This window comes from Tupaia chinensis, unplaced genomic scaffold (assembly GCF_000334495.1).
Source record: "Tupaia chinensis unplaced genomic scaffold, TupChi_1.0 Scaffold000126_2, whole genome shotgun sequence".
Lineage (NCBI taxonomy): Eukaryota > Metazoa > Chordata > Mammalia > Scandentia > Tupaiidae > Tupaia > Tupaia belangeri.
Window position 1 is genome coordinate 4,824,688 of NW_006159594.1, and position 23,017 is coordinate 4,847,704.

Sequence of the window (23,017 nt, forward strand, 5' to 3'; positions counted from 1 at the left end):
AATTGTCTGCGGCTGCTGCTGGGTTGGCACTGGCAGCTGCTGCAGCCAAAGCCCCTGTTGCTGCTGCTTGACTGAGACCTAAACCTAATGTGTTAAGATTATATCCATAGCTGGCTAATGTATTAAGTGCAGAGGTGATGGCCACCAGGTCATTGCCTGTGAAGCCAGATAAAACTGCTGGAAAGGCTGCGACGCCAGCAAGGTTAGCATGTCCTAATAGCCCTGCGGCTGCTGCAGCAGTTGGTAACACTTCAGCAGTGTTTGCATAAGGAGATCCGGTTGGATTGGAATTTGCCACTGGACCTGTCACATTGGCATAACTGATATTGAGACAGCTGCCACTTTGTGGATCCTCTTGTATCTTCTGGATGATAAGTTCAACAGCTTTTCGGTTTTGTTCAGGTTCTCCACTCACAGTGACAACCCTCTCTTGCAAGTTGATCCCATCGGGTTTCTGGGAAAGCTGCACCCAAGCCCCTGACTGCTCCATTATAGCCTTCACAGTAGCACCTCCCTTCCCTATTATCAGACCTGCTGTGCTGTTGGGAACTATAATCTTTACCTGTAATTAAAAAAAATACGTATAAATAATACTTCTGTTTTGTGCATATACATTACATTACTTTGCTAACCTGGAAAAAGTAAAATCATAAGTTGAAAATCAGTTTAAACATAATTTATGAAAAAGAAATATCACAACTTTAAAGTGACTTTTATCACATTTTAATACAACATTCTTGTAAAATTAGAATTTTCAAAGGAAAAAGCAATTTTCAGGTCATTATTAGCAAAGAAAAATTTTCCTTGAGTCTCTGCATTTTGCAATAAAACATAAAAGAAATTAGTGTTACAAAGGAGGGAATCTTTAACTGCATATTAATGATAACATTTTTATTTAGCTCCAAAATCACAATGCTGTTGATGACTCTTCACCTACTGTAGCTTTAAGAAAATCTTCTGCTCTACATCATACAAAAACGGTGAATGCTGAATTATAAAGCAAGTTAATAGAGATAACAGAAGAAAAAGTTCTAGCTTAAGTCCCTTCAAAACATTAATTTCATGTTCCTTATCATCTAGTAATTTTTGTGTTATTCACAAACACCTTGCTTGTTTTATGGCTAAGGCTTTTAGAGTATGAAAGTCAATATAATTATTAATAATATTTATGTTTTTCAACTAAACTGGTAAGTAACGCATAACTTATTAACATAAGTGATTTCTAAATAACAATTTGAAGATTTGCAATGGCTTTGAGTAGATTAAGGCTATTTAAGAATTTTATTATTTGGATATCCTATCTACATTTGTAAAATGATTATTCTGATTAAGTAGATAATTGTCTTTTTTGGCAGTCATAGTTGCACTTTTAAAAACAGGGCTTACTACTTTATTGCCAGAGGACACTGAATAATTACTGCAGTCACATGAACATTTACAACAATCTAATGGGACCATATGAAGTAAAGGCATTTGGTTAATTTGTACTGAAACATCCAGCCACAAAAATCAGCATGTTTTGACTTATTTAACAACAATCAAATACACTGTAAGAAATATAAAATCATTTTCCATAACCCCTAAAATTAAAACATGGATATCGACATTTAAAATATTTTGGTAGTACAATGATACGTATGACAATGTTTTATGGCTCACTGGGTGGATCAAAGTATGATTGCATCACTGACAAAGCACTGAAGTAATTGTTTTCTTGTCCCAGATATTAAAATAATTTGCTGGAAATTTATCAGTTGTTTGGTTGAGAATCTCTGAGATATTTCATTAGCTAATTTTTAAAAACCATCAGCAACACTATCTTTAAAACAGATTTGGATATGAGTATTTTAAAGAAATACAGCCACAAATTTTTTGGCAATATTGTTCTTGAAGGTGTAAAGCTGTGAAAGTATAGATGCAAATTCTAGACTGGGTCCTCGATAAATGTATTTATTGATGTCACACACATACAGGTTTACCCACACACGTACGTCATTTTCTTTCCACACACAGAATTTATGTGGTAGAATTTTTTTTATTTTCATTTCTTCATATAATCTTTACATTTTATTGTAAATATATATTCTAGAAATATTTTTCAGGAATGTCAAATATATCCCTTGTATCCCCTGAGTAAATGCATTTAGTTTCAGGAAGTAGAATGAAAAGGTATTGTTTCTGTTTTTTTTTTTTTTAATATGTGTTAACTTCCTTAAAGTCTTTTTTAAAAATTATTTGTATGAAAACATTAATGTGTTATAATTAGAAAATTAAAATATGATTTGATACCATCCCAGTTATAAAAATGAATTAAAATTATCCTTAGGTTTTATCCTGTGCATGTGAGATATTAAGAAATGTTACTTTTAACAATTTAATTATTGATGGTGTATATGGTTATATTTAATTAATAAGAATTTATTTTGAAAATCAAAACTGTTTTGCAATAAGACATTTGTGAAAACATCTGAGCACTTCCAAACTGCAGTGCTTTTACTTAAAAATCTTATAAAGAAAAACACATTAATCAACCATGACTTTCAAAACAGCAATTGATTTTCTGCTTTAAATTCTAAGGTCATTATTGTTTTGTTCAATGTAATGACTGAAATCTGGAACAAAATAGCACATAAAGGTTAATGATGGCCACTATCCTATAGGCTGTTAATAAAACGTAATTTTATAACATCTTCTATACAATCATCCTAACTTTCTATATATGTGTTCAGCTGATATTAACTTCTATTACACTGCACATTTGTTCTGTGAATTTATCGCACCTGATTCTTTTTTTTTTAAACTCTAGGACTAATAACCAAAAGAACTTCCTAATATAGGCATGGTACTTACAATACAGAACATTAGCTTGTCTTTTAAAAATCTCTTATCTAAATTACTTTTATTTTTAATATTTAAAAATTCTGAAATAACATACAGTTCAGAAATAATGTGGTAACTTCTCATAAAAATAAACACTTTCTAAAACTTACATTCACAAATTGAAGTGTTATGCCTCATTGTCTCTTTTTCATATTAAAGATGTCTTTATGTAGTTAGTACTATCCTCTGGATTTTAGTTTTAACCATTTGAATAACCTTATATGGAAACACGGTCAACCATAATTGTTGTTTTATTAAATACAGAGGTAGCACCCGAATTTTGTTGGCATAACTGGTATGTCCACATGTAATGAAATAAAGGTTGTTATGATTGAAAAGAGACATTAATACTTGCATCTTAGTATTTATAATATATATAATTTCTTAAACTTAGAAGAAAATAATATTCTGTATAAGATGATCAATCTTAGAAAATAAAACAAAATAAGACATAATCTTATAAATGCCAATTGTAATAAATGTTAATAAATCATAGTCTAACTAAAGAATATGTCACCCAAATTTTATCTGACACAAGATGTAAAAATTCTCTTAGATTTACAGTGCCTTTTTTTCCTGGAAAAAATTTTAAAATCCATAAATGTTTTCAGACTTAATACTAATTGAATATAGGGGAACAACAAACCCTCTGGAAAGTTCAGACAAAAAGAAAAACTAATTAATTTGCATAATATCACAAAGAGAGTAGTGTTATATTTACATTTCATGAGTCAGGCCAGAGTTAAGAAGAAGTGAGACACGAGTGTGGGAGCTTGGAGGTGGTGGGTAACTGAATACTGGTGGGGAAAAAAGAGAAAAGGAGCATGGAGGATTATGTAAGGAAGTCTATTTGCTTACTTCTTAGAGGCATACTGCATTTACTGAAGGAAAATCTGTGCATTGATAGTGCTTACATTCCCACTGATATGATAAATAGAAAATTTTAATTTTATATATGAATTGATTTTTATTGATGAAGTCTGCTTAACACCCTGACATAAATGCACATACTCTTATTTCTAAAGAACCGAAAGAAAGCAAAGAACTATATGTTAAATGGCATAAACCTTATTCCGTGTAACAGGTATACTACTAAATCAGGTATGTTCTTGACAGTTACAGATCGGTATTCCCTTTGGAGCTATGATCTATAGTTGCTACCCATCCATCTCGTCATTCATGAGTGTTACTGAGTGGCCCAGGCCCTGTGTTGAGAGCTAGAGATAACAGATATATATGACACTGTCCCTGCCTTTAGAGAGCTTATAGATTAGGTGTAGAAAACAAATGTATAAATGTTCAGCAAAGATCTTAAAGGGCTGTACAGAAGTATATAAAGGCATAAAGGAGACATAAAGTCTAGCAAGAAGACATGGTAGAAAATAAAATCTTTGAGAGACTGTGACTGTATTTATCTAAATGTCTTTCATATTTTGTAAATCAGCATACTATCTGTATACTTTTTTTTTTTTGTAGTTGGCATGTGTATTCGCCAGAGAGAGACAGAAAGATGAGGTGGGAGAGAGAGAGAGAGAGCAATCATGAGAAAGCAGTGCCCCGGGGAATGGCCACAATGCAATCGCTCTTTATCCATTTCTCTTCTTGGGGTTTTGGGCATATACACACATATACCCAGCAAGTCCTTCAAACTACCAGGTCCAAGACTTGAACTGTGCTGTCAGCCATGTGGGATCCAGCCACCTTAATCATTATGCCAGCAGTTGGCCCAGGACACTGTTTTTGTGGTTTTTTTTTTCAGGACACTGTTTTTTACTGCCAAGTATACCTATAAATTTGGTCACTATTATTTCTGTATTGAGGTGTTTTGTTTGTTTTTTCAAATCTAAACCCAGTTTAGTAATTACGATCACTTAAATATTGTTGCTATTATTATTATTATTATTTGGAGATTTCAGCTATAGGGTGTGTGTGCTTGCTGGAGAGAGAAGGAGGGGTGAAGAGACAGAGTGGAGTCGAGAGACAGAAAGCAAGAAATCACCCTCCATGGGGGATGGCCATGCTGCAATACCTTCTCCTCCATTCTCCTCTTGGGATTTTGTGCATGCATGCACACATGCCTAGTGTGAGTTTCAAGACACCAGGTCCAGGATTTGAACTGAAGTAGACTATGTGGGAGTTCTTACATGGGAGTACCACCTGCTGGTCCCAATAATGTTATTATTTTTCAAATAAAAAAGTTCACCTATGTTTTCCCTATTCTATTCTTATTCCTTATATCAAATAAGCAAGTAAGATTAATAATATAATTACACTAATTATACCAGCACTAACTGCATTTCAAAAAAAAGGCAATGAAGTGCCTATTTCTCTATTACAATCACAAAATAACTTTGGGAATCCCATGAATAGTGTTAAAAATTCAAACTAGGTAAGTTTTAATATTTACATATTGAAGATTAAAAATAAACATTAAGACAAATAAATGTACTCTTTTGCCAAGAACTCCAATACAATGTGGTCTTATAGCTGTAAAAGAATGAAAGTTTTCTGTAGGGAGACTTATCATCATGGCAGAAAAATTAAACTGTTTTATAAAGCCATACTTTAAAATAAATGCAAAGTAAGTTCCATTATAATTTGAGATCTCTCAATTAATTGTTCAGGTTTTTTTTTTTTTTTTACTTAAGGCTGCCATATTATTTACTTCATACAAACTTGCATTTATTAAGCAATTTTAAGTGTATATCCACTTCTCACTCCCTCCCTCCCTCACTCACGCATTCATTCAGTTGACACCCACTCTCCTTTCTCCAGACAACAGAGCTCGTTTCCCTGCTGGAAACACCCTTTCTCCTGTTAGTGTGTGCTTCACGTAAGGAGGACAATCTTCCAGCAATTCTAGGCACGGTAGGTAGCATGTCCTAGGTCTGACCTAGTGTTACTTCCACATCCCTGGCAGTTACTGATTTGGAGTTGAGCACATGATACAGGATGATCCAAAAAGAGCCTGAGGGCTTGGTAAAGCTGTTGGGACAGAATTATGTGTCCCTAATCTAGTAGAACAGCAGCCTGGAATTGCTAGTGGGTATATTGCCACCATATGGGAAGAGGATGAATCTGACTAAAAGTAAATTTAGATAAAAAGGAGATGTCAGAGATGGAGAGAGCATTTCTAACAGTATTTTGGCATCTGACTCTAACCACCTTTAAAGTTGGCACCAAGTCAACAGAATTCTGTTTTTTATTTAAGACACACTAAATTGACTTCCACGATTTGCAACTAACCAAACAGTATCTTCAAAAATGCATTTACATTATTATATATTATTTGTTTATCAAAAAAACTGGCATCTTTTTGTATCTCTTATCCCTTATTAGTCAAGATAGCATAGTTCTGGTAAGGAAAGACAAGCGGATTACTTAATTTACTTTTTGCAGACATATACCCCACATAATTAAGTAGGGTAAGTATCTTTCATTTCCCTAATATATTATAACTTAGGCTACTGAGACTCCACTTAATAGTGTTCAATGGAGGTGAATGTGCCATTGAATTGTTTTCCAATGCAAACTGAAAAAATGGTATCTTTTCTTATGATTATAGACTTTAACTACATAAAAAAATCCCTTTCTGAAATGTACCAATTTGACAAAATATATTTATGTACAACAGTGTTACAAGTATAATTACAAGTATCTAGACAGATTTTGTTTTTTAAGAAAGAGAGATTTTTGCTATAGGGTAGGAGTGCTTGCCAGAAAGAAAGCAAGAAATCATCCACTAGGGGAGATGGCCACGCCGCAATCCCTTCTCCTCCATTCTCCTCTCAGGATCTTGGACATGCATGCACACATGTCTGGTGTGTTTTAAACCACCAGGTCTGGAACTTGAACTCTAGTCTACTATGTGGGAGTCCAGTGGCATGACGATTATGCCATCTGCTGGTTCCTCCAGACAAAATTTCAAAATGAGCTCTTCTAACTCTCTACCAGTCTGTTTAATATATTTCCTTTTCATAACCAAACCAAAGGCTGCACAGTTTTCACAGGGATGTCTATTATCTCTTATAAACACTATGTAAACTTTTCTCATCTATTTTTATACTCAATCTGTTAATTCCCAGACTTTGAACATGGGATGTGTGTGTGTGTGTGTGTATATATATATATATATATACACATCTATTTATCTATCTATCTATCTATCTATCTATCTATCTATCTATCTATATCTCCCAATAAAGGCTTTCTTTCTCCCGAAATTTCTACAAACTGTGAATACACTATTGATTCTTTTCTTCTCTCCAAAATGCTTCTTGTCCAGTCTCTTTTATTCTCTCTAAAGTACAGTGGATTATAATGAAAGAATCTAGAATGGATAGTTGACAGATACGGAGTTTCATCAAGAATCTATTACCTGACTTTTGTCAAATCACTTCAGTATCATCATCTATAAGACAACCTCGGTAAGATTTGAATTTTAGTAATATAAAAAAAAATCTTATTCAAAACACTTCAATGAATCCTTAAATTCCCCACCTAATTATACAGGCTACTTATGTAGATACTCAAACTTCTCCATACACTATTCCCAACCTGTCTTCCCAGCTTTATCTTCTATGTATAGTGTCCTATGTTAAACCAGACTTTACCTACTAGTTTTTAAATATACTTTATATTGTAAAATTTTTTTCTATGCCTTTGCCTTTGTTCTTCCATTTGTTCCAGTTGACTGAAGGTTACACATATTTTTCCTTTCAAAACTCACACACTTTTGCCAGCTGAAATCTTACATATTGTGAAAGAGTAGTTCAAAAGCGACATACTTTGTAAATTCAAACCTGCTTTTTTAAACCCAGAAGAGTGAATTTTAGCATGAAAAGAGATCATTGTCTCTTAAAAAATATCTTCCTAAAGGCCAGTATCTTTTTAATTTTGTATTTCCTATTTGTACCTGGATAAAGTTACAAATTAGATAATTGTTTAAAAATAGATCTGGTTAAGAACTAAACAAGCTATTTGACAGATTTCATGATCATCATACAATTATGTATGTGTTCACGCATTTCAGTGTGTGTGCGTGTGTGTGTGTCTATTACGAAACAGCCAGCTCAATTCTTAAAAAGAGAGTATCCTTTTGTATTATCTCTAAAGTATAAAATTCAAAAATTATATATGGAATGGTAAATATATAGATATTTTAATCTTATCAGAAAACCATTGAAATCAATAGAACTCAACAGATTCATGGTCATCTAAAAATCCAATAACATTATCGTAATTAAATAATTAAATATGAATTAAATGCCTTCGTCCTAAATTTTCATCAATGTATTATATTTTTTCTACAGTATATTGTAGTATGTTACTCATTAACTGTAACTATGCTTCTTTTTTTCTTCCTTTGGAGAGGTTTTTGCTAGAGCGTGTGCGCTCCCCAGAAAGACAGAGAGAGAAAGCGAGAAATCACCCCCAAGTGGATGGCGATGCCACAATCCCTTCTCCTCCATTCTCCTCTCAGGATCTTGGGCACGCACGCACATGTGCTCGGTGTGAGTTTAAGCCACTGGGTTCAGGACTCGAATCGCGGTTGACTACATGGGAGTTCAGCAACATAGCCATTATGCTAACTGCTGGTCCTTGTAATTATGTTTCTTTAGCCATAAGAAAGTATGGTCAGGCTTGTCCTAAAGGTCTAGATTTAAAATCTATTAGTGTTTACCTGATTAAATAATAAACTTGATAAATTAGTAAGATGAGTTAAAATGATAGTTTCTACTGAATCATAATCACAATGACTGGTACTATTAACTTCCATCCCATGTCTTGCTTTAAGCAATTTCATTTTTAAATCAAAATAAGTGATATATAAGATTAAGTGTCTTTAGAAGTTTTATGGAGATTATACTTCATTTTATATCTTCTTCCAAAGGGACACTCTTTATTTTGCCCCTGGCTCCAAGATATGACAGAAATTGATAGAACTGTTTTTTGTGTTTCATCGGCAGAAGACAGAAAATGAATATATCCCCACAACACGTCTAAAGGCAAAAAAAGTGTAACTCATTTTTTACTTAACACATTATTTTAGTTTGCCTTGAAAGATCATTCATTTTTTTTCATTTGGTGTATATTTTGAAAATACATCACATTATGCTTTAAAGAGAGACACACCTAGGAAGCAAGAAAACAAGGGGAAAAAACTATGCATTCTAGCTGAGAAAGAGGAAGAAAAGTGACACACCAGATTATTCCTGCTATGTTGAGATGATAGAAATCTAGACATAATTTAACTAAAAAAGAAAACCAGTAGAAATCAACTAACCATAGGAATCATGAAGGTTGTAAATAATAAATTATTAGAGGGCTGCCTATTACATAAAAATGAAAAAAAAATGGGGCATTGCTTTTTTAATGCTTACTAAACCAGATACACTAAGTCAAAGTTGTGTTTATGGAAAGCCTATATGTTATCAACCTCGATGTATCAAAATATCTCTCAAAACCATTATTATTATTGTTGACGTTATTATTTTAAACTCTCTCTGCTAATTTCAGCTCTTTTAAGGCATATATAATCAGGCATATGTTTAGAGTTCTTAATTTTGATTAGCAAAAAAAAGTCTATTGAGGACTAGCTGGTGGCATGGTGGCTCCAGACAGCTGGGTCGCACACAGAAGATCATGTGGTTAAGAGTCCCGGACCCGGCAGCTTGAGAAACACACCAGGCACCTGTATGAATGTGCCCAAATCCCTAAAGAGGGAAGAAATAGAGAAGAAGGGATTGTTTAAATCACCACCAAGTAGATGACTGGCTATAGATCTGAACGTCAGAGGAAACTGGGGAGTTAACAGAAATGGCATGGAAAGTCAAAGGAATGGATGAGTTCATCTATGGGAGGGTAAAGATGAACAAACAATTCATTAAATAATGAACAATGAAGAACTAAGTAAAAAAATTAACTTTCAAGACATAATCAAGATATTCAAAGCAGAGCAGCAAAATCAATCAATCATCATCATCATCATAATTATAATAAGAAACTGAATATAAATGAGAGGGATTAATCCATTAATCTCTTTGTTTAAAAGTACATGGCAGTATATATTGGGTTTTGTGTTTTTTTCTTTTCCTTTTTTTCCCCCCCACTAAAGGGTGTGTGTGCTCACCAGAAAGAAAGAAAGATAAGAGAGAGAAGAATATGAGAAATTCCTCCTCAGCGGGGATGGCCAAACTACAGTCCCCTTTCCTCGATTCTCTTGGGATTTGGGGCACAGAAGCACACACACTGGACATGGTTTTCAAATGGCAGCAAAGTTGGTCATGGGGGAATCAGCAGCCTTAACTATCACAAAACCAACTGGCTGTATCCTGCCTTCTGGAAATCACATTGTATTATTCACCAGGCTACAAAATGAACATCATCTTTAACTGAGCTTTTTCTCCTTCAGTCCCTCTGGGAAATTATCTAAAACATGGAAAATGTCATATAAACGGAGCAGTATGTGGGCATTATATAGAATTACAAAATTATGCAAAAAAGTGTGTTTACTGTCTATATATGTAGAGTTTGAATTAAATAATGTAAAATTATATCCAAGTATACAGAACCAAAGGGAATAAGAGAATGAATTTCAGATGAACTTTTTTCTTTAATCATACAATCTTAACTTTTTAAAAGCAGTATAACAAAAGAAAATTTAAAAAACGAAATTAGACTGCTGAAGAAATACATTTTGCAGAAATAGAATGAATAATTTAAAAAATAAATCTGGCATATATCTGGTATTCATTACACAATTATTTATGGAGTGTCTACCATGTGCCAGGAGTAGATCCAAAAGCTGGGGATACAGAGGTAAAATAAGAAGGGTAAGATCTCAGCTTCTGTGAACTGTACAGTCTAGTGTCATAATAAAAATTTTAGGTATATATGAAGTAGTGAGTTAATAAATAGCAGGAGCAGATTTGAAAAATACTTTTTCAATTTTGAGAAAATTCAAAATCAATTCCCTTCCTTCCTTCCTTCCTTCCTTCCTTCCTTCCTTCCTTCCTTCCTCCCTCCCTCCCTCCCTCCCTTCCACCTTTCTTTCTTGTTTTTGCCAAAGGGGACAACACGCACTTGCCAGAGACACAGAAAGAGGAAAAGCGAGGAATCATCCCCAGGGGGAATGGCCATGTCCCAATCCCTTCTCGTTCATTTTGTCAGGAATTTGGGCACACATGCATGCGTGTCTGGCAAGATTTTCAAGCTGCCAGGTCTGGGACTTGAACTGTGGTCAGTCATGTGAGAATCCAGTGTCTTAACTACTACATCACCTGCTGGCCCCCAGTATCAGTTTTAAATAGGAATTATGCAACTAAACTAAATACCTGTCTAGGTAAGCACACAATTATAGAAAATATAGTACATCTGGGGTCAGCAGTTGGTGCAGTACTTAAGGCACTGGATTCTCACATGACTGACCATCAAGTCCCGAACCAGGCAGCTTGAAAATCACACCAGGTGTGTGTATGTGCCCAAAATCCTGACAGGAGAACGGAACAGAGGGGCAAAAGTCTCACTCTTGCAGAAAAAAAAGAAAAAATAAATAAAAGAAAAAAATACATTAGATTTAAGAATATGAAGCTTTTTTTAAAAATTGAGCTTGCTAATGTATTAATTTAATGCTATGTGACATAACCTAACTAATAATATTTTTTTGAAGAGGTTTTTGCTATAGGGCGCATGTGCTCATCAGAAAGACAGAGAGAGACAGAGAGACAGAAAGTGAGAAATCACTCCCCAGGGGGGATGGCCATGCTGCATTCCCTTCTCCTCCATTCTCTTCTAGGGTTCTTGGGCACACACGCACATGTGTTCTGTGTGAGTTTAAGCCACTGGGTTTGGGACTCGAACCACGGTCGACTACATGGGAGTCCAGCGACATAGCTATTATACTAACTGCTGGTGCCCCAAACTAATAATATTAAAAGTAACTTTCTCAATTATGCTTAAAAATCTATTTTGGGGTCAGCTGTTGGTGTGCTGCTTACGGCTCTTGATCCCACATGGCCAACTGTGACATTTGAGTCCTGGACCCAACTGCCTGAAAATGCACCCAGCATGAGTGTGTGTGTGTGTGTGTGTGTGTGTGTATGTGTGTGTGTGTGTGTATGTGTGTGTGTGTGTGTGTGTGCTCAAAGATCCTAGAGGCAAATGGAGGAAAAAGGACTGTGGCATGGCCATCTTTCCTGGCGATTGCTTTCTCACTTTCATTCTTTCTCTTTCTCTGGGGAATAAACACACCCTATGGCAAATTAAAATAAATAAATAAATAAATAAATAAAAAACTCGTTTTAAATTTATATAATTAAGCAATTAATTAAAAGGAAAATTCTAGTTTCAATTTTTGGTAAATTTTTAAGTCATGTTTATCATTAAAATATTAATTTACTGAAAAGACTGATGTGCCATATTTTTGTCTGAAATTATAGTTGTTCATGGGTATTTAACATTTGATTATGCTAATTCATCATTTCCAATTATTTTAATTTTACTAAAAGCTGTTTTAGAAGTAATACTCATTTAAAAAAAAAAAAGTGCCTATACTTCAGTATCTTCCTAAGAAAGGGGAGTTGATAATTTACTATCATAAATGACTATCAATTAAGAAAATAAAAATGACAAGAATTATTCTTATTTAATTAATTAGGATAAATAGTTACTAACTTATAAAAGGTTACAGCATTAGGACCAGCATGTGACATAATGGTTATGTCGTTGAACTCCCACGTAGTCAACTGTGGTTTGAGTCCTGGATCCAGTGGCTTAAAAATCTCACTCCAGATGCATGCATTGGCGTGCATGCTCAAGATCCTGGGAGGAGAATGGAGGAGACGGGTTTGGTGCATGGTCATCCCTCAGGGAGGTGATTTCTCACTTTCTGTCTGTCTCTCTCTCTCTGTCTCTCTGGCGAGTGCACATGTCTTATAACAAAAAAAAGAAAAGAAAAGAAAAAAAATCTCTCTCAGAAAAAAGGTTACAGAATGATAGCTACAATTTAACAAACTGAATTATTAGTCACAAAATGTTCTTTTCATATAAATGGACTAAAGTAGTTTACTTCTAACATTTAATAAATCACAAATAAAAACACATTAATTTTATAACTTCTATTACTTGCCTATAAGTTGAAGTTAGCTAACAAACTAGAACGTTTTCTTTTCCAAAAGCATTTTGTTTTATTCAGTCAAGATATAAAAAAGGATACAAATTAAAAATACAAGACAAGTGAACAATTAGCCTGAAATTATTGGGATGTCATCATGCATACCTTAACCCTAATGAACATTTGTAATTAAACCCATTTATGAAATAATCTGCTACACGACAGAATTGAGTAAATTTCATAATGAGCATGTTCTTTCGTTTTTACATTTTCCATCTGTCAAATGCGTTTCCTCACCTTACACCTCACATCCACCCTCCACTACTCACACCCTACTGTCCACTCTCCCCTTTACAGGCTCTGGCATATACCCAGCTTTCCCGCCAGCGTATTTCCAAGTCTTTCAACCTCTGCTGCTATAGCAGTACAAATTGAGTGATAATGCTAAAGTATTTTTTTTACAAGTGGAGGACCAAAGGAAAAGAAAGAGTATCTAAACCAAATATCAATAAGATGAATTATAACATATTAATTTCAGAAGAAAAAAATGAAAAAGATCAATTTATTATCACTTTGAATATCTCCCAAAAGTAAGAAATGAGAAAAAACAATAGGATTAATTATTCTCATACATTTGTGAAGTAAAAACAAGAAGAAATGAGTCCAGCTGAGGGAGCAGATGCTGGTAGATGCTGAATACTAAGCAGTATGTGGCTACATGGGCGGCCCAGGTTCAATTCCTGGTCCATCCTGTAAAGCTGGATGTAATGGCTGCCACGCGCCTGTATTCCTAGCTACTTGTGAGGCTGAGGAAGGAGATCTGTGACATAGCAGAACTCTATCTTTAAAAAAGAAAAAGAAGAAGAAGAAGAAAATATATATTTTTTAATTCCATAGGTAGCAAGTAGTAAATTCATCTGTAAAAACTATTTTTATCTGAGAAAATATGTGAAGACTTTCCCATTTCTAGCCATTTTAAAAATAAACCAAAAATGTTTAAAATAAATTTGATAGCTATCCAATATTCTTGTTGTAGGTATTTTCCATTTAAAAGAAACCAAACCTTTAGGAAAAGCATGCTTGCTGGAGAGAGAGAGAGGGAGAGAGAGAGAAAGGGAGGTTGGAGGAAATGAGGCAGCATCCTCTCCCAAGGGGATGACGATGAAGCAATCCCTTCTCCTCCATTCTTCTTCAGGATTGTGGATATCTGCAAACATGCACCCGAGTGTTTTTCAAGCAGCTGGGTTTGGGACTCCAATGCTCAGTGGCCCTGTGGGATCCAGGCACCTTAACCATTACCATGCCACTGGCTGACCAGTATTTTCCATCTTGTATGGTTTTATTTGAAAGAAAAAAAATTCTTCTGAAGTGTATACACATACATAGAGCGAGAAAACAAGTACATTCTAGAATAAAGAGACATTAAATCCCTTGGTTATATAAAGGCATAGAAAACGTTCTGTCTTGAGAACTACCATGCACATGTAGAAGAACTACTGGAGCTACGACTGCAGAGGCTTAGTAGATGGGCCACAAAGATAAGAGTATCGAAAATCTACCTACTTGTGAGCCAACAGTAGACAAGGTATTCCACACATTTTTAATTTTTTTTAAACCTATGCCTGAATCACACGCGGGGTATAAAATAAGCAACGCCTATGGAGCAACTATTTCACTAACTCGCTTACCCTGAAAAATAGAATTTCTTCAATTTCAAAATTTGAAAAATTCTAGACTTTTTATAAACATAAAAAAGTCTTCATATGAAATCTTATCTTCAAAAGAGACCTTGGAAGCTCACACAACTAACTTGGTGTTTACCAAGTGGTGTGTTATAATACTAACCTGAACGCATTACTGATGTGCTGCTTTCAGCAGTAATTCTTAGCTTGCCCTTAGGGAACTCTGATTCCCATCACTGGGTGTGAAGAACACACAGTCTACAGCATATCATCTAACAAACTTAGAAGTTGGCAGTGAAAGGAATATGAGTAGGAAGCACTTGGGAGGCTGAGGAAGGAGAATTGTGACATAGCAAGATTATTTCCATAATTTTTGCCAAGAATATTGCTCAACAATCTTAAAAACTACTAATCTAATTTGCATATAAAGATCTCCATGATACAACAAGGTTTAATTGCACATGGTTAAGAGTCAAAAGTACTAATCTGAAAGGGATAATCATCCTTGTATAATAACCCTTGGTAGAGTTAAACTGTATTAATTAGAAAACTTACTATTTTCAGTGTTGAAACTAATACCAAAATATATATTTTTTAATTCCATAGGTAGCAAGTAGTAAATTCATCTGTAAAAACTATTTTTATCTGAGAAAATATGTGAAGACTTTCCCATTTCTAGCCATTTTAAAAATAAACCAAAAATGTTTAAAATAAATTTGATAGCTATCCAATATTCTTGTTGTAGGTATTTTCCATTTAAAAGAAACCAAACCTTTAGGAAAAGCATGCTTGCTGGAGAGAGAGAGAGGGAGAGAGAGAGAAAGGGAGGTTGGAGGAAATGAGGCAGCATCCTCTCCCAAGGGGATGACGATGAAGCAATCCCTTCTCCTCCATTCTTCTTCAGGATTGTGGATATCTGCAAACATGCACCCGAGTGTTTTTCAAGCAGCTGGGTTTGGGACTCCAATGCTCAGTGGCCCTGTGGGATCCAGGCACCTTAACCATTACCATGCCACTGGCTGACCAGTATTTTCCATCTTGTATGGTTTTATTTGAAAGAAAAAAAATTCTTCTGAAGTGTATACACATACATAGAGCGAGAAAACAAGTACATTCTAGAATAAAGAGACATTAAATCCCTTGGTTATATAAAGGCATAGAAAACGTTCTGTCTTGAGAACTACCATGCACATGTAGAAGAACTACTGGAGCTACGACTGCAGAGGCTTAGTAGATGGGCCACAAAGATAAGAGTATCGAAAATCTACCTACTTGTGAGCCAACAGTAGACAAGGTATTCCACACATTTTTAATTTTTTTTAAACCTATGCCTGAATCACACGCGGGGTATAAAATAAGCAACGCCTATGGAGCAACTATTTCACTAACTCGCTTACCCTGAAAAATAGAATTTCTTCAATTTCAAAATTTGAAAAATTCTAGACTTTTTATAAACATAAAAAAGTCTTCATATGAAATCTTATCTTCAAAAGAGACCTTGGAAGCTCACACAACTAACTTGGTGTTTACCAAGTGGTGTGTTATAATACTAACCTGAACGCATTACTGATGTGCTGCTTTCAGCAGTAATTCTTAGCTTGCCCTTAGGGAACTCTGATTCCCATCACTGGGTGTGAAGAACACACAGTCTACAGCATATCATCTAACAAACTTAGAAGTTGGCAGTGAAAGGAATATGAGTAGGAAGCACTTGGGAGGCTGAGGAAGGAGAATTGTGACATAGCAAGATTATTTCCATAATTTTTGCCAAGAATATTGCTCAACAATCTTAAAAACTACTAATCTAATTTGCATATAAAGATCTCCATGATACAACAAGGTTTAATTGCACATGGTTAAGAGTCAAAAGTACTAATCTGAAAGGGATAATCATCCTTGTATAATAACCCTTGGTAGAGTTAAACTGTATTAATTAGAAAACTTACTATTTTCAGTGTTGAAACTAATACCTACCTTCAACTCCTGGACAAATCAAACGTTGCTTTTGTAATTTAGTGTTTTTCAAATAATCTATGGTGTCTCATGAATAACAGTGTTATATAACATACAACTATCAGTTTATTATAAACTGATTTGCACTTATCATTTGGTAAATAAATACTGTTCTCCAAACATCTCAAAAGGCTTCAAGAAACATTTTTTCTAAATGTTCAAACTCAGATGCCTAGTCTGTCTGATCAAAGACCTATTCAATGAGACTCTCCATAGGTAATTTTGGTATGCAAGTAGGACTGAGAACCTTTGATATATTTACTATAAGAAAGAATGATGGAAAATATTACATATATTAAACAATTATTTTATTGGCAAAACTTTGAAATTAGAAATGATTGCTATTCTCTTTGCCAGTTAGTAAGTGCTTCCTCTAGGACTGAAGCTTCTCTCTAGTGACCCTTTTTGAAGTTCCTTAATAAAGCATCCCACAGATAGGAAATCTTGGGGTCAGGTAACTCAAAAGCCCATTTTAATTTCAGAGAGATCTTTCATTTGGACAATTGCCACTTTATATTCTTTAAAACATTACATAGACAACAACTGAAGTCAGGCAGCTTTTGAACTGTTTTGTATTCTTTTAGTTCATATTTTAAAAACAAAGTAGAGCTTAAAAAATGATAAAGTTAACAATCTGTATATCGTCTGTCATCACTCTGATGATACATAACACAAGATGGCGTTTGAATATTAAATATAAGGCCATATTTTTTTTTATAAACTTAGTTTCCTTTAGTATAAATATAAATATAAATATAATATGAACACTATACTAAGGTCATGTATATGGCTTTAACTCATTATTTGTACTAGTTTTGCCACATAGTGTTTTGCAATACCATAATTATCCAACCACTCTACTGTCATGAGGTCAAGTTGTTTTCCAATTTTTGCCACTATAAATAAAGCTGCAATACATATCCTTCTATCAAAATTTCTATGTATTGGTGTAATTTCTATGTATTGGTGTATAAGTTATATAAGACAAATTCTCAAAAGCTATAATGTATTTGGTACCAGCAGTTAGCATAATGGCTATGTAGCTGGACTCCCATGTAGTCGACCACGGTTCGAGTCCCAGACCTGGTGGCTTAAAACTCACACTGGGTGCATGTGCGTGTGTGCCCAAGATACCGAGAGGAGAATGAAGGAGAAGGGATTGCGGTGTGGCCATCCCCCTGGGGGGTGATTTCTCGCTTTCTGTATCTCTGTCTGTCTCTATCTGTCAGGCGGCACACACACCCTATAGCAAAAACCTCTCCAAAAAAAAAGTATGCTTATTTTCCATATCCTTGGCAATAATTTTGATTTATGAACACAGACATATTATTGCACTTCTGATATATTTGTATTGCATATACACATGAAATTTTGTTTGTCTGGTTAAAATAAAATATAATCTTGTGTATTTATACCTATTTTCCTGATGCTGGAGGGTTAAACCTTTTTTTTTATATACTTACTGGACATTTCCATTCCTTTTTCTGTAAGTTACCTTTTTATTACCTTCACTAATTTTTCACTGGGTTGTTTTTTCAATTCAATTTGGGAGTTCTTTTTAAAGATATTAATCATCATACATGTTCAATGTATTTTTTAAAAGATATTGTCCTGTATTTATTAATGGTATGTTCTGCTACATCAAAAACATTATTTATGTACTCAAATATGCTAACATTTGTTTTAGATTTCCTTCTTATTTAAGAAAGTCATCCCCAATTTGATTTCATATGCAATAATTTCATCGAAAAGCTTTACACTTTAAATCCTTAATGTGTTGAGATGTATTTGTGTTGTGCTAGGTGGAAATCTATATTTATTTTATTTTTGATAGATAGTCAAGCATATCAAAACCACTTATTAAACAAAACATCCTTGTGTAAACTAAAATAAAGTGATACATACACTATTATACCCTGTATCAGTGTTAATATCTCTTGTGTACTGGTTCCGTGAAGAGTCATGACAAAACTATGAGCTAGACACTATTGTTATTTGCATTTTAAAACAGAAAGTGTACATGGCAGAATTAAGGATAGTACCTCAAATTATAAAATTAGGATGTGGCAAACATTTGCTTTGAACTGTGGCCCAACATTATCTCTTAATTTCTAGTTATAACCTTCCTTTATCATATATTAAGTTCCCATATTCATACCCACATCTATTTTGGAAATCTATATTTCAATGATCTGTTTGTGTTAGTATCACATTGTTTTTGATAGTTGTATAATAAATTTTAATGCTGGGCGAATCACTTCTTCGCAAACAAGTATCTCTTCTCCCTTTTAGGAAATTCTCCCCACCTCAAGAATATAATGAATATTGCAATAAAATTATATTTCATTTTGAAGGACTGATATTACTTTGAATTAAATCTTCCTTTACAAAACTGGCCTACCATTTATGAAGGGAATGTTCTCAACTCATTATTTGTACTAGTTTTGCCACATAGTGTTTTGCAATACCATAATTATCCAACCACTCTACTGTCATGAGGTCAAGTTGTTTTCCAATTTTTGCCACTATAAATAAAGCTGCAATACATATCCTTCTATCAAAATTTCTATGTATTGGTGTAATTTCTATGTATTGGTGTATAAGTTATATAAGACAAATTCTCAAAAGCTATAATGTATTTGGTACCAGCAGTTAGCATAATGGCTATGTAGCTGGACTCCCATGTAGTCGACCACGGTTCGAGTCCCAGACCTGGTGGCTTAAAACTCACACTGGGTGCATGTGCGTGTGTGCCCAAGATACCGAGAGGAGAATGGAGGAGAAGGGATTGCGGTGTGGCCATCCCCCTGGGGGGTGATTTCTCGCTTTCTGTATCTCTGTCTGTCTCTATCTGTCAGGCGGCACACACACCCTATAGCAAAAACCTCTCCAAAAAAAAAGTATGCTTATTTTCCATATCCTTGGCAATAATTTTGATTTATGAACACAGACATATTATTGCACTTCTGATATATTTGTATTGCATATACACATGAAATTTTGTTTGTCTGGTTAAAATAAAATATAATCTTGTGTATTTATACCTATTTTCCTGATGCTGGAGGGTTAAACCTTTTTTTTTATATACTTACTGGACATTTCCATTCCTTTTTCTGTAAGTTACCTTTTTATTACCTTCACTAATTTTTCACTGGGTTGTTTTTTCAATTCAATTTGGGAGTTCTTTTTAAAGATATTAATCATCATACATGTTCAATGTATTTTTTAAAAGATATTGTCCTGTATTTATTAATGGTATGTTCTGCTACATCAAAAACATTATTTATGTACTCAAATATGCTAACATTTGTTTTAGATTTCCTTCTTATTTAAGAAAGTCATCCCCAATTTGATTTCATATGCAATAATTTCATCGAAAAGCTTTACACTTTAAATCCTTAATGTGTTGAGATGTATTTGTGTTGTGCTAGGTGGAAATCTATATTTATTTTATTTTTGATAGATAGTCAAGCATATCAAAACCACTTATTAAACAAAACATCCTTGTGTAAACTAAAATAAAGTGATACATACACTATTATACCCTGTATCAGTGTTAATATCTCTTGTGTACTGGTTCCGTGAAGAGTCATGACAAAACTATGAGCTAGACACTATTGTTATTTGCATTTTAAAACAGAAAGTGTACATGGCAGAATTAAGGATAGTACCTCAAATTATAAAATTAGGATGTGGCAAACATTTGCTTTGAACTGTGGCCCAACATTATCTCTTAATTTCTAGTTATAACCTTCCTTTATCATATATTAAGTTCCCATATTCATACCCACATCTATTTTGGAAATCTATATTTCAATGATCTGTTTGTGTTAGTATCACATTGTTTTTGATAGTTGTATAATAAATTTTAATGCTGGGCGAATCACTTCTTCGCAAACAAGTATCTCTTCTCCCTTTTAGGAAATTCTCCCCACCTCAAGAATATAATGAATATTGCAATAAAATTATATTTCATTTTGAAGGACTGATATTACTTTGAATTAAATCTTCCTTTACAAAACTGGCCTACCATTTATGAAGGGAATGTTCTCTGTCCTTACATGAAAATTGTATATTATTTTAATATGGATTCTGAGAACTAGCAGTTGGCAAAATGGCTATGCCACTGGACTCCCATGTAGTCGACCATGGTTCAAGTCTCAGACCCAGTGGCTTAAACTCACACCAGGCGCGTGTGCATGCATGCCCAAGATCCCAAGAGGAGAATGGAGAAGGGATTGTGGTGTGGTCATCCCCCCAGGGGGTGATTTCTCACTTTCTGTCTCTGTCTTTCTGGCGAGTGCATGTGCCCTATAGCAAAAACCTCTCCAAAAAAAGAAAAAAAAAATATATATATATATTTAAAAAAATATGGATTCTGTGTTTGGGTTTCATCTAGTCTTAGAAATTTTTAAGATTTTAATATGTATATGATATACACTAGGTTGAGCCATAAGAAAACACACTCAATTATTAGAAATTTCACAAAGCTCATCTTAGTGATAAAAAAGAACATAAAATCTAATTTTCATAACAAAGAGTATATTCATTTAAAAGAACATTTGAGCTTCACTGTTTTTCTAGGACCTTTTTTCTTTTCTTTGTAGATAGATTTTTGCTACAGGGCACATGCACTTGCCAGAGAGACAGAGAGATAGAAAACAAGAAATTAGCCCCTGGGGGATGGCTACGCCACAATCCCTTCTCCTTCATTCTTCTCTCGGGACTTTGGACATGCATGCACAAGTGCCTGGTGTGAGATTTTTAAGCTGCTGGGTCTGGGACTTGAACCCCTGTCAACTACATGAGAGTCCAATAACATAACCATTACGCCATCTGTTGGTCCTTGGACCTTCTCAAATATGGTTCTAAAGAACACTATCCTGACATCTCTCTTTCACCCTCATAAACACACACACACACATGGACATACATATACACACACTATTTACATATATACACTGAAGGGAATAACAATTCACTTTAGTATTTTGTTGTTGACTGAGAAAACTTGTACTTGAGACAAGTACCTAATTGTTTCCCATACTGTGTTCTAAGTACTATAAGGCTAAATAGAAGTCTAGCAAAAAAGGCTACATGCTGTTAGCTTAACCTCTTCATTCAACCAAAGTATTTTTTTCTAGTTGTTTTTAACTTTTTTTTTCTTGTGCAAATTTCACTGGAAGAAAGGACTATTTAACAAATAAGTATTCAAACCTATAGCATATGAGCCTCATTTTTTTTTTTTAGAGGTTTTTGCTATAGGATGTGTGCACTCACCAGACAGACAAAGAGAGACAGAGAGACAGAAAGCAAGAAATCACCCCCCAGGGGGAATGGCCACGCTGCAATCCCTTCTCCATTCTCCTCTCGGGATCTTGGGCATTACGCACATGCGCCCGGCGTGAGTTTAAGCCACCGGGTCCGGGACGCAAACCACGGTCGACTACTTGGGAATCCAGCGACATAGCCATTACGCTAACTGCTGGTCCCTATAAGCCTCTTTTTTCATCACTCAACAAACATGTATTGTTAAATAGTTACTCAACATATGCTAACTAATGCTCCAGGCCAGTGCTTCAGATACCTCAGAAAGTAAAACAGACCAAATTCCTATCTTTACAAAACTTACTTTTCTAGAAGAATGAGACATAAAACATACAATAAACATGTTAATAAACTAAGTGTGTACTATTCATGAAACAATAGGAAAAAGGTAATAAAATACAGTAAGATAAAGAGAATCAGGACTACTGGGGAAAGTGAAGGCCAGGTTGCAATATTAAATATGGAGGTCAGATGGGCTTTATTGAAAAGATGAATTTGTAACATATTTGATCAGCCACACTGATCTTTATTTTAAAGAATTTTTTAATTTAATTGTATTTATTCATTTATTTTAATGTGGTCAGACACATACATACAAACACACACACGCACACACACACACACACACACACACACACACACACACATACAGAAGAGAGAGAGAGAACGTGAGAAAGCAGACCACTAGGTCCAAGACTCAAACTGTGGTTGGCCATGTGGGAGTATCCAGCGCCTTAACCACCATGCCACCTGCTGGTCCCAGTCACACTGATCTTTAAGGTAAAATAATTTCATGCAGAGAGAGAAGCTGAGAGCAAAATAATAAAAAATAATACGGCAATTTCATAAAAAAATAAAAATAGAGCCGCCTTATGATATGGCAATTATACTATTTGATCTATATCCGAAGAACAAGAAATTCATATGCCACAAAGATATCTGTACCCCAATATTTACTACTACAATAGCCAAGATATGGAATCAACTCCAGTGTCCATCA

General features: G+C 34.5%; 1 protein-coding gene across 1 annotated transcript in view; it reads right to left on the bottom strand.

The window, feature by feature from the left end:
- NOVA1 (NOVA alternative splicing regulator 1) overlaps positions 1 to 23,017 on the bottom strand; it is a 187,567-nt gene that overhangs the window by 3,171 nt on the left and 161,379 nt on the right. Inside the window, exon 5 of the mRNA XM_014586276.2 lies at positions 37 to 562. Within this exon, the coding sequence (XP_014441762.2) occupies positions 37 to 562 (526 nt within the window). The remainder of the gene's footprint in view (positions 1 to 36; positions 563 to 23,017) is intronic.